The sequence below is a fragment of the Podarcis bocagei genome (genome assembly GCF_964188305.1).
Source record: "Podarcis bocagei genome assembly, chromosome: 6".
NCBI lineage: Eukaryota > Metazoa > Chordata > Lepidosauria > Squamata > Lacertidae > Podarcis > Podarcis bocagei.
In genome coordinates, this window is record NC_138130.1 from 84,129,431 (window position 1) to 84,150,824 (window position 21,394).

Sequence of the window (21,394 nt, forward strand, 5' to 3'; positions counted from 1 at the left end):
ATGGAGAGCAGCACTGAGCAGAGAAGTGCTGTTTCTGTTTATTACTTCTGTTGATTACTTATGTTACACAGTTTTTAAAACAAATAAAGCATATATATATAAAAAGAAGTAGTACTGGAGCACTTCTCTATAAAAAGAAGAAGGCGCCGCCAGCAACTTCATTAATCCAGAAGGGCAAGGCATTCTGGTGCAATCCAGATGGCAGCATCTGCAGCCACTGTTCTCTGCTGAGCACTGGGCCAGAGCGAAAGTGAAGAACAGAGATGACAGCCCCAGCCCCAGTGGTTCTTCTGAGACCCTTGGGCCCAAGCAATACCTTCATCATTCCCAGCCCAGTTGGTCAATACCAGACAGCCCCAAAAGCAAGTGGTATATTGTAGTCGTGGCAACAGGGCTTGCTGGCAGTCAGAGTCCTAGCCTCTTATGCTATCCTTGTAATGGCCTTCATGTAAAACTACTTTGTTGAAAGTAAAAGGCAGTGTTTCTGTGCTGGAGAGGAGAGGGCTAGAAATTCTGGATGGGTGGGTGCATGTGTATACATCTGCATATGTGTTTTGTGTGAGGGTATATGCATGAGTGTGCATGAGAGGGAGAGAGTGCTGTGTGATTATGTCTTGGGTGTATGCATGCCTAGACTGACCATATCCAAGGCTGGCATGTGGTCCTCAGACTACAAAAGCTTGGCCACTCCTGTAATAAGTTGAGCAAACATCATTGTGTCTGTTATTTTCTATCGTACTTTCCTAGTGGAATGATTGACACAGTGCTGTGTATATTTATGGCACGGTAATTTATTCACCGGGGGGGGGGGGGCAGGAAACACCTGAATGTCCGCTATCATTGTCTCTGCTGCCACCCATTATGCCTCTACTTCAACATACAATAACTCCCTGCCACCCAAAATCCTCTATTAGCAGCGCACTCCAGATTCTTTTGAGCTATGTAGCCTTGGAATAGTGATTGTTGTCATCTGCTGCACCCATATAGCACAGTCCACATGCCTAATTAAGATAATTAGACTCCAGCCTGTTCTTCCGTGTGGTTCGTTAAGAACAGCTCATGGTTCACAAAGTCCTGTCGCCTGTTTTCTCCGGAAATGATTCAAAAATTCACTATGTTGGGCGGTCACGTGTCCTGTTTCATAGAGAAGATGTCAAGTCCAGTTGAAAGATAAAGAACCATAAGAAAGGAGAGCAGATGCTTTGAAGTTGCCCATCAACCATTAGGGCAATTAGGACAGTTCCTCTGGGCAGCAGATGGAGCAGCCACACAGGACACCTGATCACAGCCTTTCCCCAATACAACATTTCTGTTTAAATTATAATCATTATTGATATGTTTGCACCAACACCTGTAAATTAGCATATGCAGAAATCTGCACCTTTCTTTTGTCCCCACACCCTTCTTTTTGTAATTTTCTTTATGCATCAGTGGCTATCCTTGGGGCATACCTGTTTTCAAGTACCGGTATGTTTGCAGCTTTGTTTGGGAAATAAAATACTACCACTCTCCCACAAGGTGGAGCCCTAGGTTTTCTAATAGTCCCTCTCCAGAGTCAACATTCAGAGACTAATTTGATGGTTTCGAAAATGGGAGAGAACATGTCCATGTTTAATATGCTCATAGAATCATAGAGTTTGAAGGGACCCCAACTCTAGTCCAACCCCCTGAATGCAGGAATTTCAGCTAAATCATTCATGACAGATGACTGACTATCCAACCTCTGCTTGAAAACCTCCATGAATATCTAAATTTAGCCTGTGGGTGCAATCCAGAGAAAGCTAGGCCTTGAGCAAGGGCATTTAAGCATGCTTTCAAAATGCATAATTTATTTCAATGCTCTTGATAAATTTATGATAAATGCTCTTTATCATACCTCGTGGCTTTTTTATGTTGTTAAGTATAATGCAGTTCTCATCCAGTTTTGCGGCTTTTTGGCACTGCAGCAGCATATTAATAAAAGTTTATATATGTTAAAGTCATTAAGTAATAAGAAGTAATAAGGGTCAAGACACTGTAAATATAAGATCTTTTGAAACAGCTTTAAAAATATATATACTTGGCTGTAGATCAGCGATAGAGAACCTCTGGTTTGTGACTTAAGAGCCCACAAGATTCCTAATTTGGCTTATGAGGCCATTTTCCTCAACCATACCCACCAGGCCCACACCTGTGTCATCATATGGCAGGTATGGGGCAAGTAAAGACACAGCAGCAAAGAGCAAACAGGAGCTTAAAAGCTCAACAGTTTCTTGACAAGCAGGGCTTACTGACCAGTGCTGACAGCAAGCCCCTTGAAGTCCATTGGCAAGTGCAAACCGGATCAAAGCTGCCCCTGCAAACCAACATTTCCCCATTGTAGGCCAGCTTTACAGACAGATTTGCTGGTCTGCAGAGGAAAAAGGTCAGCTTGAATAAACAGTTGAATCCAAACGATATTGACAAACAGGCAAAGCAGGTCTTGCTGTCAGTACCAATCAGCTGACAAGCAAGTCCCACCTGACATCATAATGTCAAGTGATTGACAAGTGTGTGTGGCCCTGGCCACTTTTTAAAAAATGGCCCATGCAAGGGAGGCTAGTTATTGACCTGACCCTTAGGCTGAATAAGGCTTCCCAGACTGTCATAAACTCCAATCTTCAAAGAGGTCGTCTTGCCACCACTGGAGAGCTGCTGCTAAACCTTGGACAGTTGCTGCCAAACAGTGTAAATGGTGTTGCTTGGTATAAGGGACTTCTGTATTCGTAAGGGATTTCTGGAGCCAGAACTCAAGACCAAAGAGCAATCTGGGGCAGAGGGAAAACCAGAAGACAGACTACAATCACAAGGCACATCAGTGCTCCAGTAGACCTTATTATACAAACAAAGCTCCACTGAGACAGGAAGCCCTCCTATACTCCTTACTGCCCAGGAGCCTGGGTTGGGTCAGTTGGGTAAGTTTTTAACTAAGGCCAGTAATGACTCAGAGCTCACATGAGGCAATGATCAGCACTGGAGCAGTGGTGAGCAGTTTCTGACCGTATTATCAATGATCAAGATCTGGGTGTTTACCCAAAAATAATGTTGTTTAGTCGTTTAGTTGTGTCCGACGCTTCGTGACCCCATGGACCAGAGAACGCCAGGCACTTCTGTCTTCCACTGCCTCCCGCAGTTTGGTCAAACTCATGCTGGTAGCTTCGAGAACACTATCCAACCATCTCGCCCTCTGTCGTCCCCTTCTCCTTGTGCCCTCCATCTTTCCCAACATCAGGGTCTTTTCCAGGGAGTCTTCTCTTCTCATGAGGTGACCAAAGTATTGGAGCCTCAGCTTCACGATCTGTCCTTCCAGTGAGCACTCAGGGCTGATTTCCTTAAGAATGGATATGTTTGATCTTTTTGCAGTCCATGGGACTCTCAAGAGTCTCCTCCAGCACCATAATTTAAAAGCATCAATTCTTCGGCCTTCTTTATGTTCCAGCTTTCACTTCCATACATCACTACTGGGAAAACCATAGCTTTTACTATACGGACCTTTGTTGGCAAGGTGATGTCTCTACTTTTTAAGATGCTGTCTAGGTTTGTCATTGCTTTTCTCCCAAGAAGCAGGAGTCTTTTAATTTCGTGGCTGCTGTCACCATCTGCAGTGATCATGGAGCCCAAGAAAGTAAAATCTCTCACTACCTCCATTTCTTCCCCTTCTATTTGCCAGGAGGTGATGGGACCAGTGGCCATGATCTTCATTTTTTTGATGTTGAGCTTCAGACCATATTTTGCGCTCTCCTCTTTCACCCCCAATAAAAGGTTCTTTAATTCCTCCTCACTTTCTGCCATCAAGGTTGTGTCATCTGCATATCTGAGGTTGTTGATATTTCTTCCAGCAATCTTAATTCCGGCTAGGGATTCATCCAGCCCAGCCTTTCACATGATGAATTCTGCATATGTTAAATAAGCAGGGAGACAATATACAGCCTTGTCGTACTCCTTTCCCAATTTTGAACCAATCAGTTGTTCCATATCCAGTTCTAACTGTAGTTTTTTGACCTACATAGAGATTTCTCAGGAGACAGATGAGGTGATCAGGCACTCCCATTTCTTTAAGAACTTGCCATAGTTTGCTGTGCTCGACACAGTCAAAGGCTTTTGCATAGTCAATGAAGCAGAAGTAGATGTCTTTCTGGAACTCTCTAGCTTTCTCCATAATCCAGCACATGTTTGCAATTTGATCTCTGGTTCCTCTGCCTCTTCTAAATCCAGCTTGCACTTCTGGGAGTTCTCGGTCCACATACTGCTTGAGCCTTCCTTGTAGAATTTTAAGCATAACCTTGCTAGCGTGTGAAATGAGTGCAATTGTGCGGTAGTTGGAGCATTCTTTGGCACTGCCCTTCTTTGGGATTGGGATATAGACTGATCTTCTCCAATCCTCTGGCCACTGCTGAGTTTTCCAAACTTGCTGGCATATTGAGTGAAGCACCTTAACAGCATCATCTTTTAAAATTTTAAATAGTTCAGCTGGAATACCATCACTTCCACTGGCCTTGTTGTTAGCAACACTTTCTAAGGCCCATTTGACTTCACTCTCCAGGATGTCTGGCTCAAGGTCAGCAACCACACTACCTGGGGTGTACGAGCCATCCATATATTTCTGGTATAATTCCACTGTGTATTCTTGCCACCTCTTCTTGATGTCTTCTGCTTCTGTTAGGTCCTTACCACTTTTGTCCTTTATTATGGTAATCTTTGTACGAAATGTTCCTTTCATATCTCCAATTTTCTTGAACAGATCTCTGGTTCTTCCCATTCTGTTGTTTTCCTCTATTTCTTTGCATTGCTCGTTTAAGAAGGCCTTCTTGTCTCCTTGCTTTTTTTTTTGGAAATCTGCATTCAATTTCCTGTATCTTTCACTATCTCCCTTGCATTTTGCTTGCCTTCTCTCCCCCGCTATTTGTAAGGCCTCATTGGACAGCCACTTTGCTTTCTTGCATTTCCTTTTCATTGGGATGGTTTTCGTTGCTGCCTCCTGTATAATGTTACGATCCATAGTTCTTCAGGCACTCTGTCCACCAAGTCTAAATCCTTAAACCTGTTCCTCACTTCCACTGTGTATTCATAAGGGATTTGGTTTAGATTGTATCTTATCGGCCCAGTGGTTTTTCCTACTTTCTTCAGTTTAAGCTTGAATTTTGCTATAAGAAGCTGATGATCTGAGCCACAGTCAGCTCCAGGTCTTGTTTTTGCTGACTGTATTGAGCTTCTCCATCTTTGGCTGCAGAGAATATAATCAATCTGATTTTGATGCTGCCCATCTGGTGATGCCCACGTGTAGAGTCGTCTCTTGTGTTGTTGGAAAAGCGTATTTGTGATGACCAGCTTGTTCTCTTGACAGAACTCTATTAGCCTTTGCCCTCCTTTATTTTGCTCTCCAAGGCAAAACTTGCCAGTTGTTCCTTTTATCTCTTGGTTCCCTACTTTAGCATTCCAATCGCCTATAATGAGAAGAACATCCTTCTTTGGTGTCACTTCTATAAGGTCTTGTAAGTCTTTATAGAATTGGTCAATTTCAGTTTCTTCAGCACCAGTAGTTGGTGCATAAACTTGGATTACTGTGATGTTAAAAGGTCTGCCTTGGATTCGTATCGAGATCATTCTATCATTTTTGAGATTGCATCCCAGTACAGCTTTCGCCACTCTTTTGTTGACTATGAGGGCCACTCCATTTCTTTTACGGGTTTCTTGCCCACAGTAGTAGATATGATAGTCATCCGAACTGAATTCACCCATTCCCGTCCATTTTAGTTCACTGATGCCCAGGATGTCAATATTTATTATTCTTGTCATCTCATTTTTGACCACATCCAACTTACCCAGGTTCATGGTTCTTACATTCCAGGTTCCTATGCAATATTTTTCTTTACAGCATTGGACTTTCCTTTCGCTTCCAGGCATATCCGCAACTGAGCGTCCTTTCGGCTTTGGCCCAGCCGCTTCATCAGCTCTGGATCTACTTGTACTTGTCCTCCGCTCTTCCCCAGTAACATATTGGATGCCTTCCAACCTGAGGGGCTCATCTTCCAGCGCGATAACTTTTATATGCCTGTTGTCTTTGTCCATGGAGTTTTCTTGGCAGGGATACTGGAGTGGCTTGCCGGTTCCTCTTTCAGGTGGATCACGTTTGGTAAAAACTCTCCACTATGACCTGTTCATCTTGGGTGCCCTGCTCGGCATAGTTCATAGCTTCTCTGAGTTATTCAAGCCCCTTCGCCACGGCAAGGCAGTGATCCATGAAGGGGCCCAAAAATAATAGAGCTGGTCATTTAAACTGGCTTTGTTTAAACTCAAAGAGTTTAAACAAAAATATGTTTTTATAAAGTTTGTTAATTGCTTTGGTGACTCATTAATTTCATTTGTATTTTTGTAATTATATTGTATTATATTGGTTTGCTTACATTGGAAACTGCTTCGTGGATTTTATTTGCTTGGAAAAAGTAGGGTGGAACGCTTTAAATAAATAAGTCAGAGACCCAGAGGGATGAAATGCTGTCCTTGCTGTTCTAGCCATAAGCACATAAGAACTGCAGGAGCTATGAACTTATTTAGCTGTCCAAAATATGCTTCTGCATACACAGCAAACCTCTCTAGAAGCAACCTGGTTTTCCTCACACAAGGTATCTGCTCAAAGTTCTCCTTGCACAAAATAAATAGCTGTCGTGTATGCAGAGGAGGAACTTTGGACTCTGGCCAAATACATTTCACTAGATAAGCTCCTATTGATTCTAGTGAGTAGCACAGAAAACCAATGAAGTGAAGTTGATAGGGTCTATCACCTGGGACTTCAGTATGTGGGTCAAAATCCTCACTGAATGCAGAAATACTGGAACGGAATATGTACAGGACAGAATACTACATTTCGTTCCAGTATGAGCTCAACCTCGGCACGCTTTTTCAAGTGGAACATGGGAAATGTTAACACCATCGGAGAATCCCATTACTGTATCTGCCTTGAGTTTTTGAGATACAGGAAAAAGTTGGTGTGCATGTTCAAGATGGCGGTGTGTGCTTCAAGTATGAACATGAATACTTCTGTTGAAAGACACACAAGAAACACACACACACAACCACCGGCAGTGTGATATCTGCCATGAAGACAGACATTGAATTTAAACAGGTGTGCATATTCGGTAAACAGGTCTACAGTAAATAGGCTCCACTCTTGAAAATAGGAACACACTAAGTATATCCAGTGAGGGATGAAACTGGGATTTCCTAGCCTTCCAAGGGAAATACAACTTTGATGGACAAAGCAATATTTAATTCAAACATGGGAAGCTGCCCTATAGTGAGTCATTACACTGACTGGCTGCGCCTCTCCAGGTTTGAGACATTCCCAGCCTACCTGGAGATGCTAGGATTGAACCTGGGACCTTCTGCATGCAAGGTGGATAATCTACCCCTTAAATGCTTTATACTGTTCCATATTAAAATCATCTAGTCGAGAAAGTTTTATTACCATTTTCAATTCTATATTTTGTTCCTATGTCTACTTATGAATGCGGCAAAAGTATGTTGATACATGTAGTACAGGGAAGCCAAAGTATCAAGTGAGTTCTGTATTTCTGTCCTAGCAGGATTGATACCAGCCAGGTAAAGTGATTTATAAAATTTGTTAAATTGTGTCTAAATGCTTTTTGGCATTATAAGAATCTGCCCCTATAGCATCATGCCTCGGTCCAGTATATCTGAAGGAGCATCTCCACACCCATCGTTCTACTCAGACACTGAGGTCCAGTACAGAGGGCCTTCTGGCGGTTCCCTCACTGCGAGAAGCCAAACTACAGGGAACCAGACAGAGGGCCTTCTTGGTAGTGGTGCCCTCCCTGTGGAACGCCCTCCCACCAGATGTCAAAGAGAACAACAACTACCAGACTTTTAGAAGACATCTGAAGGCAGCCCTGTTTCGGGAAGCTTTTAATGTTTGATGTATTACGGTATTTTAATATTTTGTTGGAAGCCGCCCAGAGTGGCTGGGGTAGCCCAGCCAGATGGGCGGGGTATAAATAATAAATATTATTATTGTTGTTATTATTATGCATTAGAGTAATATTCTTGGACTTCTGCTGTTTCAATCAGAAATCTGGAAGTTTACTGGCCCGTTTGCTTTCCTAGTGCTTAATTTTATTATAAATCTGGTGTTGCAAACCTGGTTCTACATTATAGCCAAAGAGTTTCCAAAATAAATAGTTCAGATTCGTTGTCTTTTCATTTATATGAGGTGTGCATAATGATTCTCTCTCTCAAAAAAAGCCTTAAATGCATCCCAAATAATTTGTAGAGATCCCTTACATCTGCTCTCAGATATCTAATCTGCATTAAAGCTGTGTTAAGCACGAGAGAGGCCTCTTTTTCTCGAGACTGCAATAGTAACCTTTAATACGACAGGCCAATAGTTTGTAAAATTAAGAGGACCAATTCCAACAGTTATTGTGAATTGTAAAAATTGATTAGGCACTAAAAAAATAGTGTGGCCTAAAATGTCCGTGGAGTAATAGAGAATAAATATTTGGTCACATTCTGTTGGATGGTGCCTATTCCAAAGGCCCATGAGATCCAAAATTGCTTTAGCTGCACCTCCCCAGCACCAAATAAGCGGCATATTTCTATCTAAGATAGTGTTGTATATGGGCAAACTGCTGCTGTGCTATAAACTTGAATATACCTACCCACCTCAGCTAAAAAGAAAGGGTCGTGTGTGCGCACGCGTGCAAAGCAGTTGTAGGGAACATTTTAAGCCTGAGGGCCACATTGCCTCATGAGCAACCTTGTGGGAGCCACATGCCAGTAGCGGGCAAAGCAATATGATATTGGGGGTCATGCGAGGCATAAGTCAAAACATCTGGAGGGCCCCTGCTGTTAAAAGCCATTGGTCTTCAACTGGTAGGTCAGGACCTCCTATCAGGCCACAGCCTGATCCAGGGTACCGTAAGTCAGTGTTTCCCAACCACTGTTCCGCGGCACACTAGTGTGCCGCGAGATGTTGCCTGGTGTGCCGCGAGATGTTGCCTGGAGGGAGGCGGGCGAGTCGGGCGGCAAGAGGCGGGGCGGCGGCGGCGAGGAGAGGCCGCCCAGCGCGGGGCTCTCGCCGTCTGCCTGCCTGGCTGCCTGCGAGCTCGGCGGGCAGCGCCTCCGTCCGCAGCGCCCGCCTCGCGGCTCTCATTCCCTGCCGAAGCTCACCCAGCCAAGCCGCGCTCTCCTTCCTGCCTCGCTTTGCTGCCTCCCCCCCACCCCCAAAGCTTGGAGGTTCCCCGGCAAGGGGGAGGGAAAAAAATTGAAACTTACACTTTCGTGCGTCCTTCCCGGCGTGACGCTGCGTGCTGACGTCACGGGGCTGTAATGGTGGTGTGCCTCGAGATTTTTTTCATCAAACAAGTGTGCCTTTGCCCAAAAAAGGTTGGGAAACACTGCCGTAAGTCACAACAGGAGTGCTTCCACCATATAATATATGGTAAAAGTTTAAGAAAAGGGTCCCCAAACACATGTTTGGGTTAAAGATGGGACCCTGGGTCTGAAAAGGTTGAAGACTGATCTAAGGCAATGGTTCTCACATTTTTTTTATATCAGACTGGAAAGTGTAGGGGGTCTTGACAGAATACTTAATAAACTATTTCTGGTCTACAAGTCAAAGCACATACCTAACTCTTATTTTAGTAACATAATCTTGCCTTTCTGATGTTGTAAGAGGAGAATTTGACTCAGTACCTCATAACTGGCTATGGACCAGACCGGTCTGCTAGGGTACCAATACTAAGCTTTTGAACTGCATGAGGAATTTGTATACCGACACGACCTTGAAAGCTAAGATAGGAGCCAATTGTTAACTATCAGCTAAGACTCCAGTCCCAAAGGGAGTCCAGCAAAGATGTATTTTGGTCCCTTTACTGCTTAATTTATATTTTGAACAGGGCTGCAGCTTCTTTGAAGATGAGACCACTTCTTTCCAGTAAGGCTGGCCAAGGTGTTGTGCCATCTTATGATACACAGAGGATGCTATTCTAATTTCTGATATGCAAATGGTGTGTGTACGCTACCAGGTGATTATTTTTTATTACGTTATTCACATTTTTGTACTCAAGTGTCTCAAAGCAATGTACACCGTAAAAATAAAATAATAAAGACTATAAACCTGGGGGCACAAAAATGTTTTTGCCTTGTGCCAAAAATCAGGCTGTTATGGCACCAGGCATGCTTCCCTGGGAAGAGCATTCCACAAATGTGGAACCACTACTGAAAAGGCCCATTCTCTTGTCGTCAAACTCTGCAACTCTGTCTTATTCCTAGGGTGAATATTTTTAGCAGAAGTGAAGACTCTTACACTTTTTTTTTTTTTTTTGCTGCAGTGTGAAATGTATATGAAAGTACAATGGAAATGTATTCTACCATTATTGTTAAAGTTCAGAGGGGAATCATGAGAAATTAATAGATTTACTGTTCAGTCAGAGCAAGTATGTCACACGTAGAACTTGTTAAATTCATTGCAGCAGATTTGGAAAAGCGCTTGAAATTTAATAGGCATAGATGGGGATGTACAAGTGAATTTATGTGTGGTATCTAACTGTAGCAAGAATAAACTAGTCTAATCCATTATGCTCATTTGTATTTTATTTCTCTCTGTAACTATTATCTTTTAACGTGCATGAGCTTATTCTTTGAATTAATGTTCAATATGAAACTAAGTAGTAAGAAGACTTTATGGAGAATTTTAGCTGCCTGCTAAAAATACATAAAATGTAAAACTTCCAGTGTGATGGGTGTGCAAAGCCCTGTGAAGCAAAGCATAAGTCTGTCAGTTTTAGCCTCACCTGATTCAGCTGTCAGCCTGCTTTTGAATTTGGGTGAGGGTAGCAAGGGATGAAAATTCATTAACCACAGCTAGGAGAAAAAGAAAACATTGGTTTCTTTCTACCTTAGCTGGCATTGTCAAAATCAAAACAGGGTTGTGAAAATCACAGGTCCTAGGCAGGGGCCTCTTTTGACAATTTGCCCCTCAATCTCAAACCAATTTATTTTAGGAACACTCAAATCTCACCCTCTCCATTGCCCTCCCACTCTTGGTGGGGGACTGAGGGGCAAGCTCCATAGCGCGGAGAAGAGAACATCTGAATAGAACAGCCATGGGTTGTGGGTGTGTGAAATAAAGTGCTCAGGGCCAAACACGGGCACTATTGACTATTCCACGATCTTTCCATGGTACCACTTGAATGGAGCTAGTTGGCCATAGCTTGAAAAACCTTTCAGACTTCCTTGACAGGTGAATGATGAATTCTGTTCATCAGAATAGCTAGGATCTATTTCAGACGCACCCACAAAATGAAAGACTTGGGGTCAGGGGTCAGTTGAATGAAATATTGGGGGGTGAGAGCAGGTAAGCCCCACCACACATAATTGATCACATCAGACGGCTCTCAAATACCATTTGAATGGCAGCGCCCATCAACTGGGGCGTGGGGAGCAGCCCCTTCAAACATTTTATTGGGGTGGGGGCGAAGGGACCTCATTCCCTACGCTTGAGGCGAAGCGTTCGCTGAAGCGCAAATTCAGGACCAGCGAGGCTCGAAATCTATTCCCCCCCCCCCCCATCTTGTGATCACTAAGCCAGGAGGTTGATGGGGGGTGTGGTGTGCGTGTGCACGAATGCCTCTTCCGACGACCCCGAAGAACGGTGGGCTTCCCTGGGCTGCGAGGAGGACTGCAGAGCCGAGGGCGGGAGCGCTTTTTCCGCGGAGCTGCCTCGCCCCCCCCCCCGCCCCGTGACCTTGACAAGAAGCGGAGGTCTCGGGAAGCCGAGGCGGCCTTTTTGCGCGAGGGGAGACGACAGCGGCCGAGGAGGGCAGGAGCCCTGCGTCTCCTTCCCTCGCCTCGCCGCGCCGCCCTCTCCCGCTTCCCTGTCAGGATTTTGTTCCGTGAGGGCAGCGAAGGCGCCTCTTCTTCTTCTTCCCGCCCTCCCGAGTCGCAGCGCAGAGGAGGCCGGCCGGCCCTGCCCCCTTAGCAGGCGGGCGGGCGGGGGTGGCTGGCTGGCAAGGCGGGCGGGCCGAGGAGGCTTCGCCGCAGCGGAGAGCCGAGAGGCGGTTCCTGGCGGTGGGAGCAGCAGCAGCGGCGGCGGCGCAGATGGCTCCTGCGGGCGGCGGCGGAGGCTCGACGGCGGGGAAGATGGCGCCGTCGCACGTCCTCAAGTGCTGCCAGAAGGTGCTGGCGTGGGTGCCCGTGGTCTTCATCGCCCTGGTCGTGGCCTGGTCCTACTACGCCTACGTGGTGGAGCTGTGCTTGTGTGAGTAGAAGCGGGCTGGGCGGGCTCAGGAAAGGCGCTTCCTGGGATGCCCCTGAAACCGCCGCTGTCATGGGGGTTTGGCGGCGGGGTGAGTTTCGGGTGGAGGCCCTCTTCTCCACCACCACAAAAAATGAACATTAAGTCCATTAAACGTTAATGGTGGCAAGGCAAGTCTTGTGCTTTCCTCCTTACCCAAATCAGCCACCGCCTGCCTCGTTACTTCCTCCCTGCTGAGCAGCAGCCCTGAGGTGCTCAGCCCAGCAGCAGCGGTTATTCGTGGCTAAAGGGTATTGGGGAGACCTGTTGCCTCTTTTTCGCCCTGGTATCTGACACTGCCATATGCACAGGGTCTGTCCTGGGTGGTCTGCTGCGTTTATGAATCTGGAAAGAGGTAGTAGCAAGCACCACACGCTCGCTCTCTCTGCACTTCGGGTTGTTAAAGTGGCTGGGCGCTGAAGGGAGCCGAAGGAGGAAACCCACCCTTTTGCAGCTCTGATTTGTGAATGCAACAGGGTATTTCTAGGACGGAGCAGTGCTATTCCATGCACGTTTCCTTGAAAGCACCCTTGTGTTCAGATTGTAGCCTAAATAAGCCCCTGTTTGGTGTCAAACATCAGAAGTTTTGCATAGGTTTGAAGCCTGAAGAAGCCCATGTCGAGTGTTAAAATCTTGGACGCTTTAGGTTTTGTGGGACTTGCTCTTTAACTGATGTGTGTTTGTTAGTAGGCAAAAGCTGGTGTTACTGAACATTACGCTATGCTAAAATCCTTGGGTTTTCACTCTTCCCTGTAAGTTTTGGCTTCAGTTTTAATTCATTTGAGGCTGCCATTAACCATGACCCTATGGAGCTTTGGTTGATGCTAAAATGTTCTTGTGAGTCCCTTTCGTTGGACAAAATTTTAGAGGAGAGCTTGCGGGCAGGAGCAGCAGTCCTTTAGCACTCCTGCAGTGCTTCATTGTGCTTCTCTTGTCATTGCTCTTTTGAAAGCATACATTGAACAAGGTTCCTGGTGAGATAGTCTGGGAAGGGTCTGATAATTGATCCTTATGGGTGGTAGAGTAGTTTAGCATAAGACACACCACCCCAAAGAGAAATAGATGGTGATTTCAGAGATAAATTTCAATTGTATGGTAAGACATTAGCATGAGTCTAAACCTCTGCTGTTCATGAAATGATTATGGGTGCCTCTTCAAGATCACTTAATACAAGTTGCTCATTTTAACAGCACTTGTCCCCGCAATTAGGCTAATTAAAGGAGATGAAAGGATAGATTTTTGAAAACAGGCTTCATGCATATTTATTTGCTGAATGGCAGATATGCTTTAGTGATTGCAAGTAAGGAGTTGTTAAAGTAAAGGAGCTAAGATTATTTTGAGTGTATTCCCTCCAATGAGCAGATGATTGCTTCCAGCCTTGACCACTCTTTTTCTTCTTCTTCAACTTTTGAGTTACTTCACTAGCCATCCTTAAAGCTCTTTGTCCTATAAATAATAATATGTGAATGTTCCGTGTTGAAATATGGGAATATTTACAAAAAACTTATTGTTTGTTTTCCTCTAGATTTATTTTTTTTTAAATAAAATATAAAAGGGTTCAATATTCCTGTTTCGCAATCTGGAACTTAAAACAAAATAAAAACATAGGGTTCTGCCATCCATGAACAGAAAGGCTCCTTTCATCCACAAAAGGCTTTTTCATCCTTGGAGGAATTCTGCAGATTGAGGGTGGGGGATGCATTCTACCGATTTCCTCCTCTCCCTGCTGCTTCCAGTACAACATCCTGCACTGTTCTGCAGGACGCCTAAGCACTGTAGATTTTCAGTGTGTGCAAGGGAATGGGAGAATTAGCATTGTGTTGATCCACATCTCTAAGCAGAAACTCCACATACATAAGCCTAATGTACAGTGGTATCTTGGGTTAAGAACTTAATTCGTTCTGAAGATCCGTTCTTAACCTGAAACTGTTCTTAACCTGAGGTACCACTTTAGCTAATGGAGCCTCCCACTGCTACCGCGCCTCCGCCATGCGATTCTGTTCTCATTCTGAAGCAAAGTTCTTAACCCAAGGTACTATTTCTGGGTTAGCGGAGTCTGTAACCTGAAGCGTATGTAACCTGGAGTCTGTAACCCGAGGTACCACCGTATATAGACTCAGTGTGTACAGTTTGTAGCCTGTAAATATAGAGTACAGATCGTATAGAGAGCATTTGTGCATACTAGATGTATGCACTTTGCAGAAGTTATGGCTGGCTGAGGGTGAGGCAAGTGGCATGCATTAAATGTCCCCTATTTGAAACATGGCTAGTATATATGCTATACTGTATCATAAAGCAAAGATACCACTGATCTGATTATTTTATTGAAACCATTTCTGATGTTGGACTAGGTTACTTTTGTTATGAATTTATTTTCTCACTTTAAACCACATGCTTTCCATAATGCCTGAAACTATCACTTAAACACTTCCTACAAATTAGAATATCAAACCAGGATCTAATCCTATTTGGATAACTTGGCTAGTAAAACATAGTTTGTGCTAAATTATTATATCTGAACTAGGCCATCTTTATCTCACAAAATACATAAATAAATGCCTTTATTTATGCACTAAATACATAAATACAGTATATTGAAACAAAATTGTAAGCTATATGTTCATTCAGTAAAAAAGAGTTAATTATTCTCAGGAGTTATAGCTAGCAGGCATATGGAACCTCAAAAAGTTAGCAACTACCTCATAAAGCAAATGTGTGTAGCTTATGGCACTTATTTTGGTGGATTAATCTTTGACTGCTAAGTCTGTGATCTTCCTCTAGCACCCCAGATTGTTCTTCTTCTTCTTCTTCTTCTTCAGCAATCACCTGTAGCCAAGTAAGATTGTCTTCCATAGACAAGTTTTTAACAATGAATCCGTAAGTGACTGCGGAGGCCAGTTAATAATAATAATAATAATAAATTTTATTTATATCCCGCCCTCCCCAGCCGAAGCCGGGCTCAGGGCGGCTAACAACAATAAAACAGTACAAAAGTACAGCACTAACAACACTCTAAAATCATTCATTATAAAATTAATTAATTCATGCCACTGGCAACCATTGGGCCAGAGCTCCGCGAAGATTGCCGAGGGAGGGAGTCAGGCTGTGCCCTGGCCAAAGGCCTGGTGGAACAGCTCTGTCTTGCAGGCCCTGCGGAAAGATGTCAAGTCCCGCAGGGCCCTCGTCTCTTGTGGCAGAGTGTTCCACCAGATCGGAGCCACAGCCGAAAAAGCCCTGGCTCTAGTTGAGGCCAGCCTAACTTCTCTGTGGCCTGGGACCTTCAAGATGTTTTTATTTGAGGACCGTAAGTTTCTCTGTGGGGCATACCAGGAGAGGCGGTCCCATAGGTACGAGGGTCCTAGGCCGTATAGGGCTTTAAAGGTTAAAACCAGCACCTTAAACCTGATCCTGTACTCCACCGGGAGCCAGTGCAGCTGGTATAGCACCGGGTGAATGTGATCTCGTAGCGAAGACCCCGTAAGGAGTCTCGCTGCAGCATTCTGCACCCGCTGGAGTTTCTGGGTCAGTCTCAAGGGCAGCCCCACGTAGAGCAAGTTACAATAATCCAGTCTGGAGGTGACCGTCGTGTGGATCACAGTGGCTAGGTCAGGGCGAGAGAGGTAAGGAGCCAACTGCTTAGCTTGGCGGAGATGGAAAAATGCCGCCTTTGTTATAGCTGCAATCTGCGCCTCCATGGAAAGGGAGGTGTCGAAGATTACACCCAAACTCTTAACGGACGGTGCTGGCACTAATTGCACCCCCGCAAGAGATGGGAGTTGCCCCCCCCAATCCCATATCGTCCCGTCCCAGCCACAGGACCTCTGTCTTCGAAGGATTTAGCTTCAACCGGCTCCCACGTAACCATCCAGCCACAGCTTCCAAACATCTGGTCAGTGTGTCTGGGGCCGAGTCAGGATGGCCATCCATCAACAGATAGAGTTGGGTGTCATCGGCATACTGATGGCAACACAGCCCAAAACTCCGGACAAGGTGGGCGAGGGGGCGCATAAAGATGTTGAAAAGCATCGGGGAGAGTATCTCACCCTGAGGTACTCCACACAGTGGCGCGATGACACTTCCCCCCCAAGCGCCACCCTCTGTCCCCGACCAGAGAGAAACGAGCGCACCCATTGAAGGACTGTACCCTGGATCCCCACGTCAGCAAGGCGGTGGTCCAGAAGTTCATGATCGACCATGTCGAAAGCTGCTGACAGATCTAGAAGAATCAGCAGCCCCGACCCGCCTTGATCCAACTGTCTACGTAGATCATCTGTTAGGGCAACCAGAGCCGTCTCGGTCCCATGACCAGTGCGGAAGCCGGACTGGAATGGATCCAGAGCCGATGTTTCATCCAGAAACCCACCAAGCTGTTCAGCAACTGCTCTCTCAATCACCTTACCCAGGAACGGAAGATTCGAAACCGGGCGGTAATTGGATAGATCTAAAGGATCTAATGATGTTTTATTTAAGAGCGGGCGCACCACTGCCTCCTTCAGTTCCCCTGGGAATGTCCCCGTGCCAAGGGACGAATTGATGATATCCCCCAGGAGGGCCCGCACCTCGTCTGGACACGCTCTAATCAGCCAAGACGGGCACGGGTTGAGAGGACAGGTGGTGGGCTTTCCAGCTCGGAGGAGTCTGTCCACATCGGCTGGGGCTATCCGGTCGAAGTGGTCCAATACTGGACCCGAGGACAGTCGAGGGGCCTCCAGTTCCTTTATTGTATCCAAATTGGCAGGGAGGTCATGGCGGAGCAACAAGACCTTCTCCACAAAAAAGCTCGCAAATGCCTCACAGCTGTGTGTCAAATTGTTATTTAAATTTGGCTGTCCCTCAAGGGACGTTAAATACCTGATTATACTAAATAATTGTGCCGGGCGAGAGCTAGCAGATGCAATGGAGGCCGAGAAGTAAGACTTCTTAGCAGCCTTCACCGCCATCTCGTAGGTTTTCATAAAAGCCCTATAAGATGTTCTTGAGGCTCCGTCACGGGCACCCCGCCATACTCGCTCTAGCCATCTGAGGTCCCGCTTCATTTTTCGGAGCTCCTCGGTAAACCAGGGAGCCTGGTTTTTGTGGGGCCGCAGAGGGCGCTTAGGTGCGATCTCATCGATGGCTGCCAGGAGCTGGATATTCCAGCCCTCAACAAGCTCAGTCAATGAGTCGCCAGGGGGAGCAAGGTCCCGCAAGGCTTGGTGGATTCTATCAGGGTCCATCAGCCTCTGTGGGCGAGCCCAAATCGGCTCGCCACCTAAGCAGGGTGGGGGTGGAAAGTCAATCCTGGCTTTCAGAGCGTAGTGATCAGACCATGGCACCTTCATCGAAGGAGACATGATCACATCTATACCTACGCCAAAGATCAAATCCAGCGTGTGGCCTGCTTGATGTGTGGGGCCCGAAACAAATTGGGAGAGCCCTAGTGTCGCCATGGAAGACACCAGGTCCAGAGCCTGTGAGGAGGGAGTGGCATCAGCATGGATGTTGAAGTCCCCCAATACCAATAGGTTAGGGAACTCCAAGGCCCAGCCAGCCACCGCCTCCAATAGGCCTGACAGGGTGGCTGCTGGTGCGCTAGGTGGCCGGTACACCAGCCAGACAGCCAAGCTCTCCTCGGAGCCCCACACTAGGCCAACACATTCAATGCCGGGGATCAATGGCGATGGTAGAGCCCTGAAAGGACAATCTTCCCGGATTAATAATGCCACCCCTCCCCCCCGGCCCACAGTCCGCGACTGGTGGAGGACGGAGAAACCCGGGGGCGCCATCTCTCGTAAGGTAACTGTTGCCCCTTCACGCACCCAGGTCTCCGTCACAGAAGCCAGGTCGACCCCCTGCGAGATAAAGAAATCTCGCAGGGTAGCGGTTTTGTTGCCTATAGACCTGGCATTGCACAGCACCAGTGACGGAGGTGAGTAATCCTTGCTCATCCTACCCTCGTCCCTCGGGATGAGGCGCAGATTGGAAGGGGTACGAGCATATCCATATCTCGATCCCCTTCGCCTATAACATCTGCCCCCACCGCCATACCTCCCTCGCCCCTCTACGGTAGCAATCCCAAGCCTCATAGTAGCCTCCATTGATGGCAATTAATGTTATTCCTTCACAGCCTAAAACAATAAAACCTTAAAACAATAAAAACAAAAACAACCCAGAGAACAATAAAACAATACAAATAAAAACTGCAAAAATTACAAATTCATCAAAATCTAACAAATTCCCAAGCCCACCCAAACATCCATCCCACCCCCATATATAAAAAAACCAAAGGGAAAGGAAAATTTTAAAACATGTTAAAAAGAACTCTGCACCCCTCCGGTTCCTCCTGGGCCGTAGCAGCATCAGTGGCAACAACCGTCCTTGTGATGCCCCACCCTGGGCCAGATAGTAAGTGGCAGGAGCAGTCCTTGTGAGGCCTGTCAGGCCCCGCCCTGGGCCAGGTGGTAAGTGGTAGGAAGGAGCAGGGCCCTCAGGCACTCACACAGGGGAGTCTTCCTGGGCAGCAGAGCAGTCCTTTTGAGGCTTCAGGCCTCGCCCCAGGCCAGATGCTAAGTGGCAAGAGCAGGGCCCTCAGACACTCACACAGGGGAGTCCTCCTGGGCAGCAGAGCAGTCCTTTTGAGGCTTCAGGCCCCGCGCTGGGCCAGGTGGTAAGTGGCAAGAGCAGGGCCCTCAGACACTCACACAGGGGAGTCCTCCTGGGCAGCAGAGCAGTCCTTTTGAGGTTTCAGGCCCCGCCCCAGGCCAGATGGTAAGTGGCAGGAAGGAGCAGGGCCCTCAGGCACTCACACAGGGGAGTCCTCCTGGGCAGCAGAGCAGTCCTTTTGAGGCTTCAGGCCCCGCCCTGGGCCAGATGGTAGTGGCAAGAGCAGTGCCCTCAGACACTCACACAGGGGAGAAATCCTGGGCAGCAGAGCAGTCCTTTTGAGGCTTCAGGCACCGCCCCGGACCAGATGGTAAGCGGCAAGAGCAGGGCCCTCAGACACTCACATAGGGGAGTCCTCCTGGGTAGCAGAGCAGTCCTTTTGAGGCTTCAGGCCCCGCGCTGGGCCAGGTGGTAAGTGGCAGGAAGGAGCAGGGCCCTCGGGCACTCACACAGGGGAGTTCTGGATCCACATGTCCCTCCACAGTGGGGACATTGGTTTCTGGGTGGGAGTTGATCACGGTGTGGATTTGCCAAGCGTGCCTTCCTCTTAGCCTGTTTCTCCCTTGTGTCCTGAGTTTGAGTGTCTTCAAAGCCCATGACACCTTTGGTAAAGGCTGTTCTCCAACTGGAGCGCTCGCAGGCCAGTGTTTCCCAGTTGTCAGTGTTTATACTACATTTTTTTAGATCTGCCTTGAGACAGTCTTTAAACCTCTTTTGTTGACCACCAGCATTACACTTTCAATTTTTAAATTCGGAATAGAGTAGTTGCTTTGGATTAAGATAGGGAGGATAAAGGAGAGGTAAAATGTTTAGTTTTGGATAATTTCCATTACAAATTGCAAATGCTTGGTATAGACAGGCATCATCATCATAACTTATTTATATGCTGACCATCTGACTGGGCTCCCCAGCCACTCTGGGTGGCTTCCAACAACAATAACTATTAATGATACAGTCAGCTCGCAATTTACGTGGGAATTACATTCTGGGGATCATCCTTAAAGCCAAAAGCGCATATAGTCAAAACACAGACGGTTCAGTGGTGGATGAGATTGCCAAAATATTTTCCCGCGGATGCCCAACCCTTTATTATTATTTGCCAGCAATTTATTTCAAGAATAAATTGTCAATGTGAAAATATCTTTACCAGGTTAGCTTGCATCAAGCAGATTAAAATTCTGAAAGCAGTAGAGGGCAACCTGCCACATCCACAAACCTGTGGATAGAATCACAGTTGGTGGAATTGAAAGATTCTTATCTGACATTTCTGCCAATTGTGTGGGCCAGTCACTTAGCCTAATCAACACCACAGGGTTGTTGGGAGGATGAAATGGGGGGCGGGAACCATCTTGAGATCTTTGGAAGATAAAGGTGGTATTTAAATATAAATATAAATATGTATAAATAAATAAATACATAAAAAGTAACCGGTGTACTCTTGATTTTCTAATATAACACACAGTAGTGATACCTGTAGTTGCAAGTGTGCTGAACCACACGGACAAAAAGCTCAGCAACTTTGATCGGCCCCAGGCACTGGTGGTCCTCCCAATGCCACTTGCTTGTCACTCCCACTGTCCCTCACCATTGGCCATGCTGATGGAAAATGGAGACCAACTACATTCTGACACTCTTAGCTAGATCAATCTCCTAACTTAGCATTAGGGATACAGAGTTCGCTACCCATGCAGATTTTTCTTTCCCATTACCAGGTGGGAACTTTGTACTATACTCTGGCAACTCTTTTTCTGCCCATAACTTGCTGATTGGGATATTTAGCCCAATGAAAGTGCCCCCTTGTTTTAATACACACTGTGTGATAATATACGCATGAGATTATAGATGAAGTTATTGAAAAGGAAAATCTGACCTTCAAGAGCAGGAAAACCTTTTTGCTTTTCTTCCTGGCAGCCTTCTGCCTTCCTACCAGTCAAAAATCATTGCATGTGACATGCACTATGATGAGGTTTTTTTTACTCTTTATAATAAAGCATTTGACATTTAGATTTTATTGTGATGTGTAAAAGTCCCAGGCAGAAGCTGATTAATGTGGGCACTTTGCAGTAGGGGACAAAAAGAAGGTTGGAGACAGTTTACTCTGAAATTTGTAATGACTCGGAATGTTAAATGCTATATTCTTTCCTTTGCCTGTCAGGAGAATTACTAAAGTAAAAATATGTGCTTGTTTTTGTGGCTTGTATTTTCCTTTTTATTGGTAGCTTGTACGTTGTGTGATGCTACAATAGTTCGCACACAGTTCTTTCATATGCTGTTAGTTAAATGAAATGGACAGTAATGACCATAAGCCTAATCAAATTTTCTTAGAGGTAACTGAGGCTCTAATTCTGTACATGCTTCACTTTGACTTACTTCTGAGTAAACATATGAGATCAGGGTCTTTGAATTCATTGAGACACTGCC

At 46.0% G+C, this 21,394-nt stretch overlaps 1 protein-coding gene and 1 long non-coding RNA gene across 3 annotated transcripts in view; both read left to right on the top strand.

Moving 5' to 3' along the window:
• The first annotated feature begins 6,272 nt into the window (after window positions 1–6,272).
• On the top strand, window positions 6,273–10,614 carry LOC308589167. The gene is made up of 2 exons (XR_014009121.1): window positions 6,273–8,952; window positions 9,442–10,614. It is a non-coding gene; the product is annotated as an uncharacterized lncRNA (long non-coding RNA).
• Window positions 10,615–12,061: 1,447 nt separating this feature from the next.
• ZDHHC20 (zDHHC palmitoyltransferase 20) overlaps window positions 12,062–21,394 on the top strand; it is a 45,209-nt gene continuing 35,876 nt past the window's right edge. The window contains exon 1 of one of the 2 annotated variants that reach the window (XM_081197995.1): window positions 12,062–12,295. In XM_081197995.1, coding sequence (XP_081054121.1) covers window positions 12,136–12,295 — 160 coding nt within the window. In that variant the 5' untranslated portion in view covers window positions 12,062–12,135. The remainder of the gene's footprint in view (window positions 12,296–21,394) is intronic. The other variant, XM_081197996.1, reaches the window with a different exon arrangement.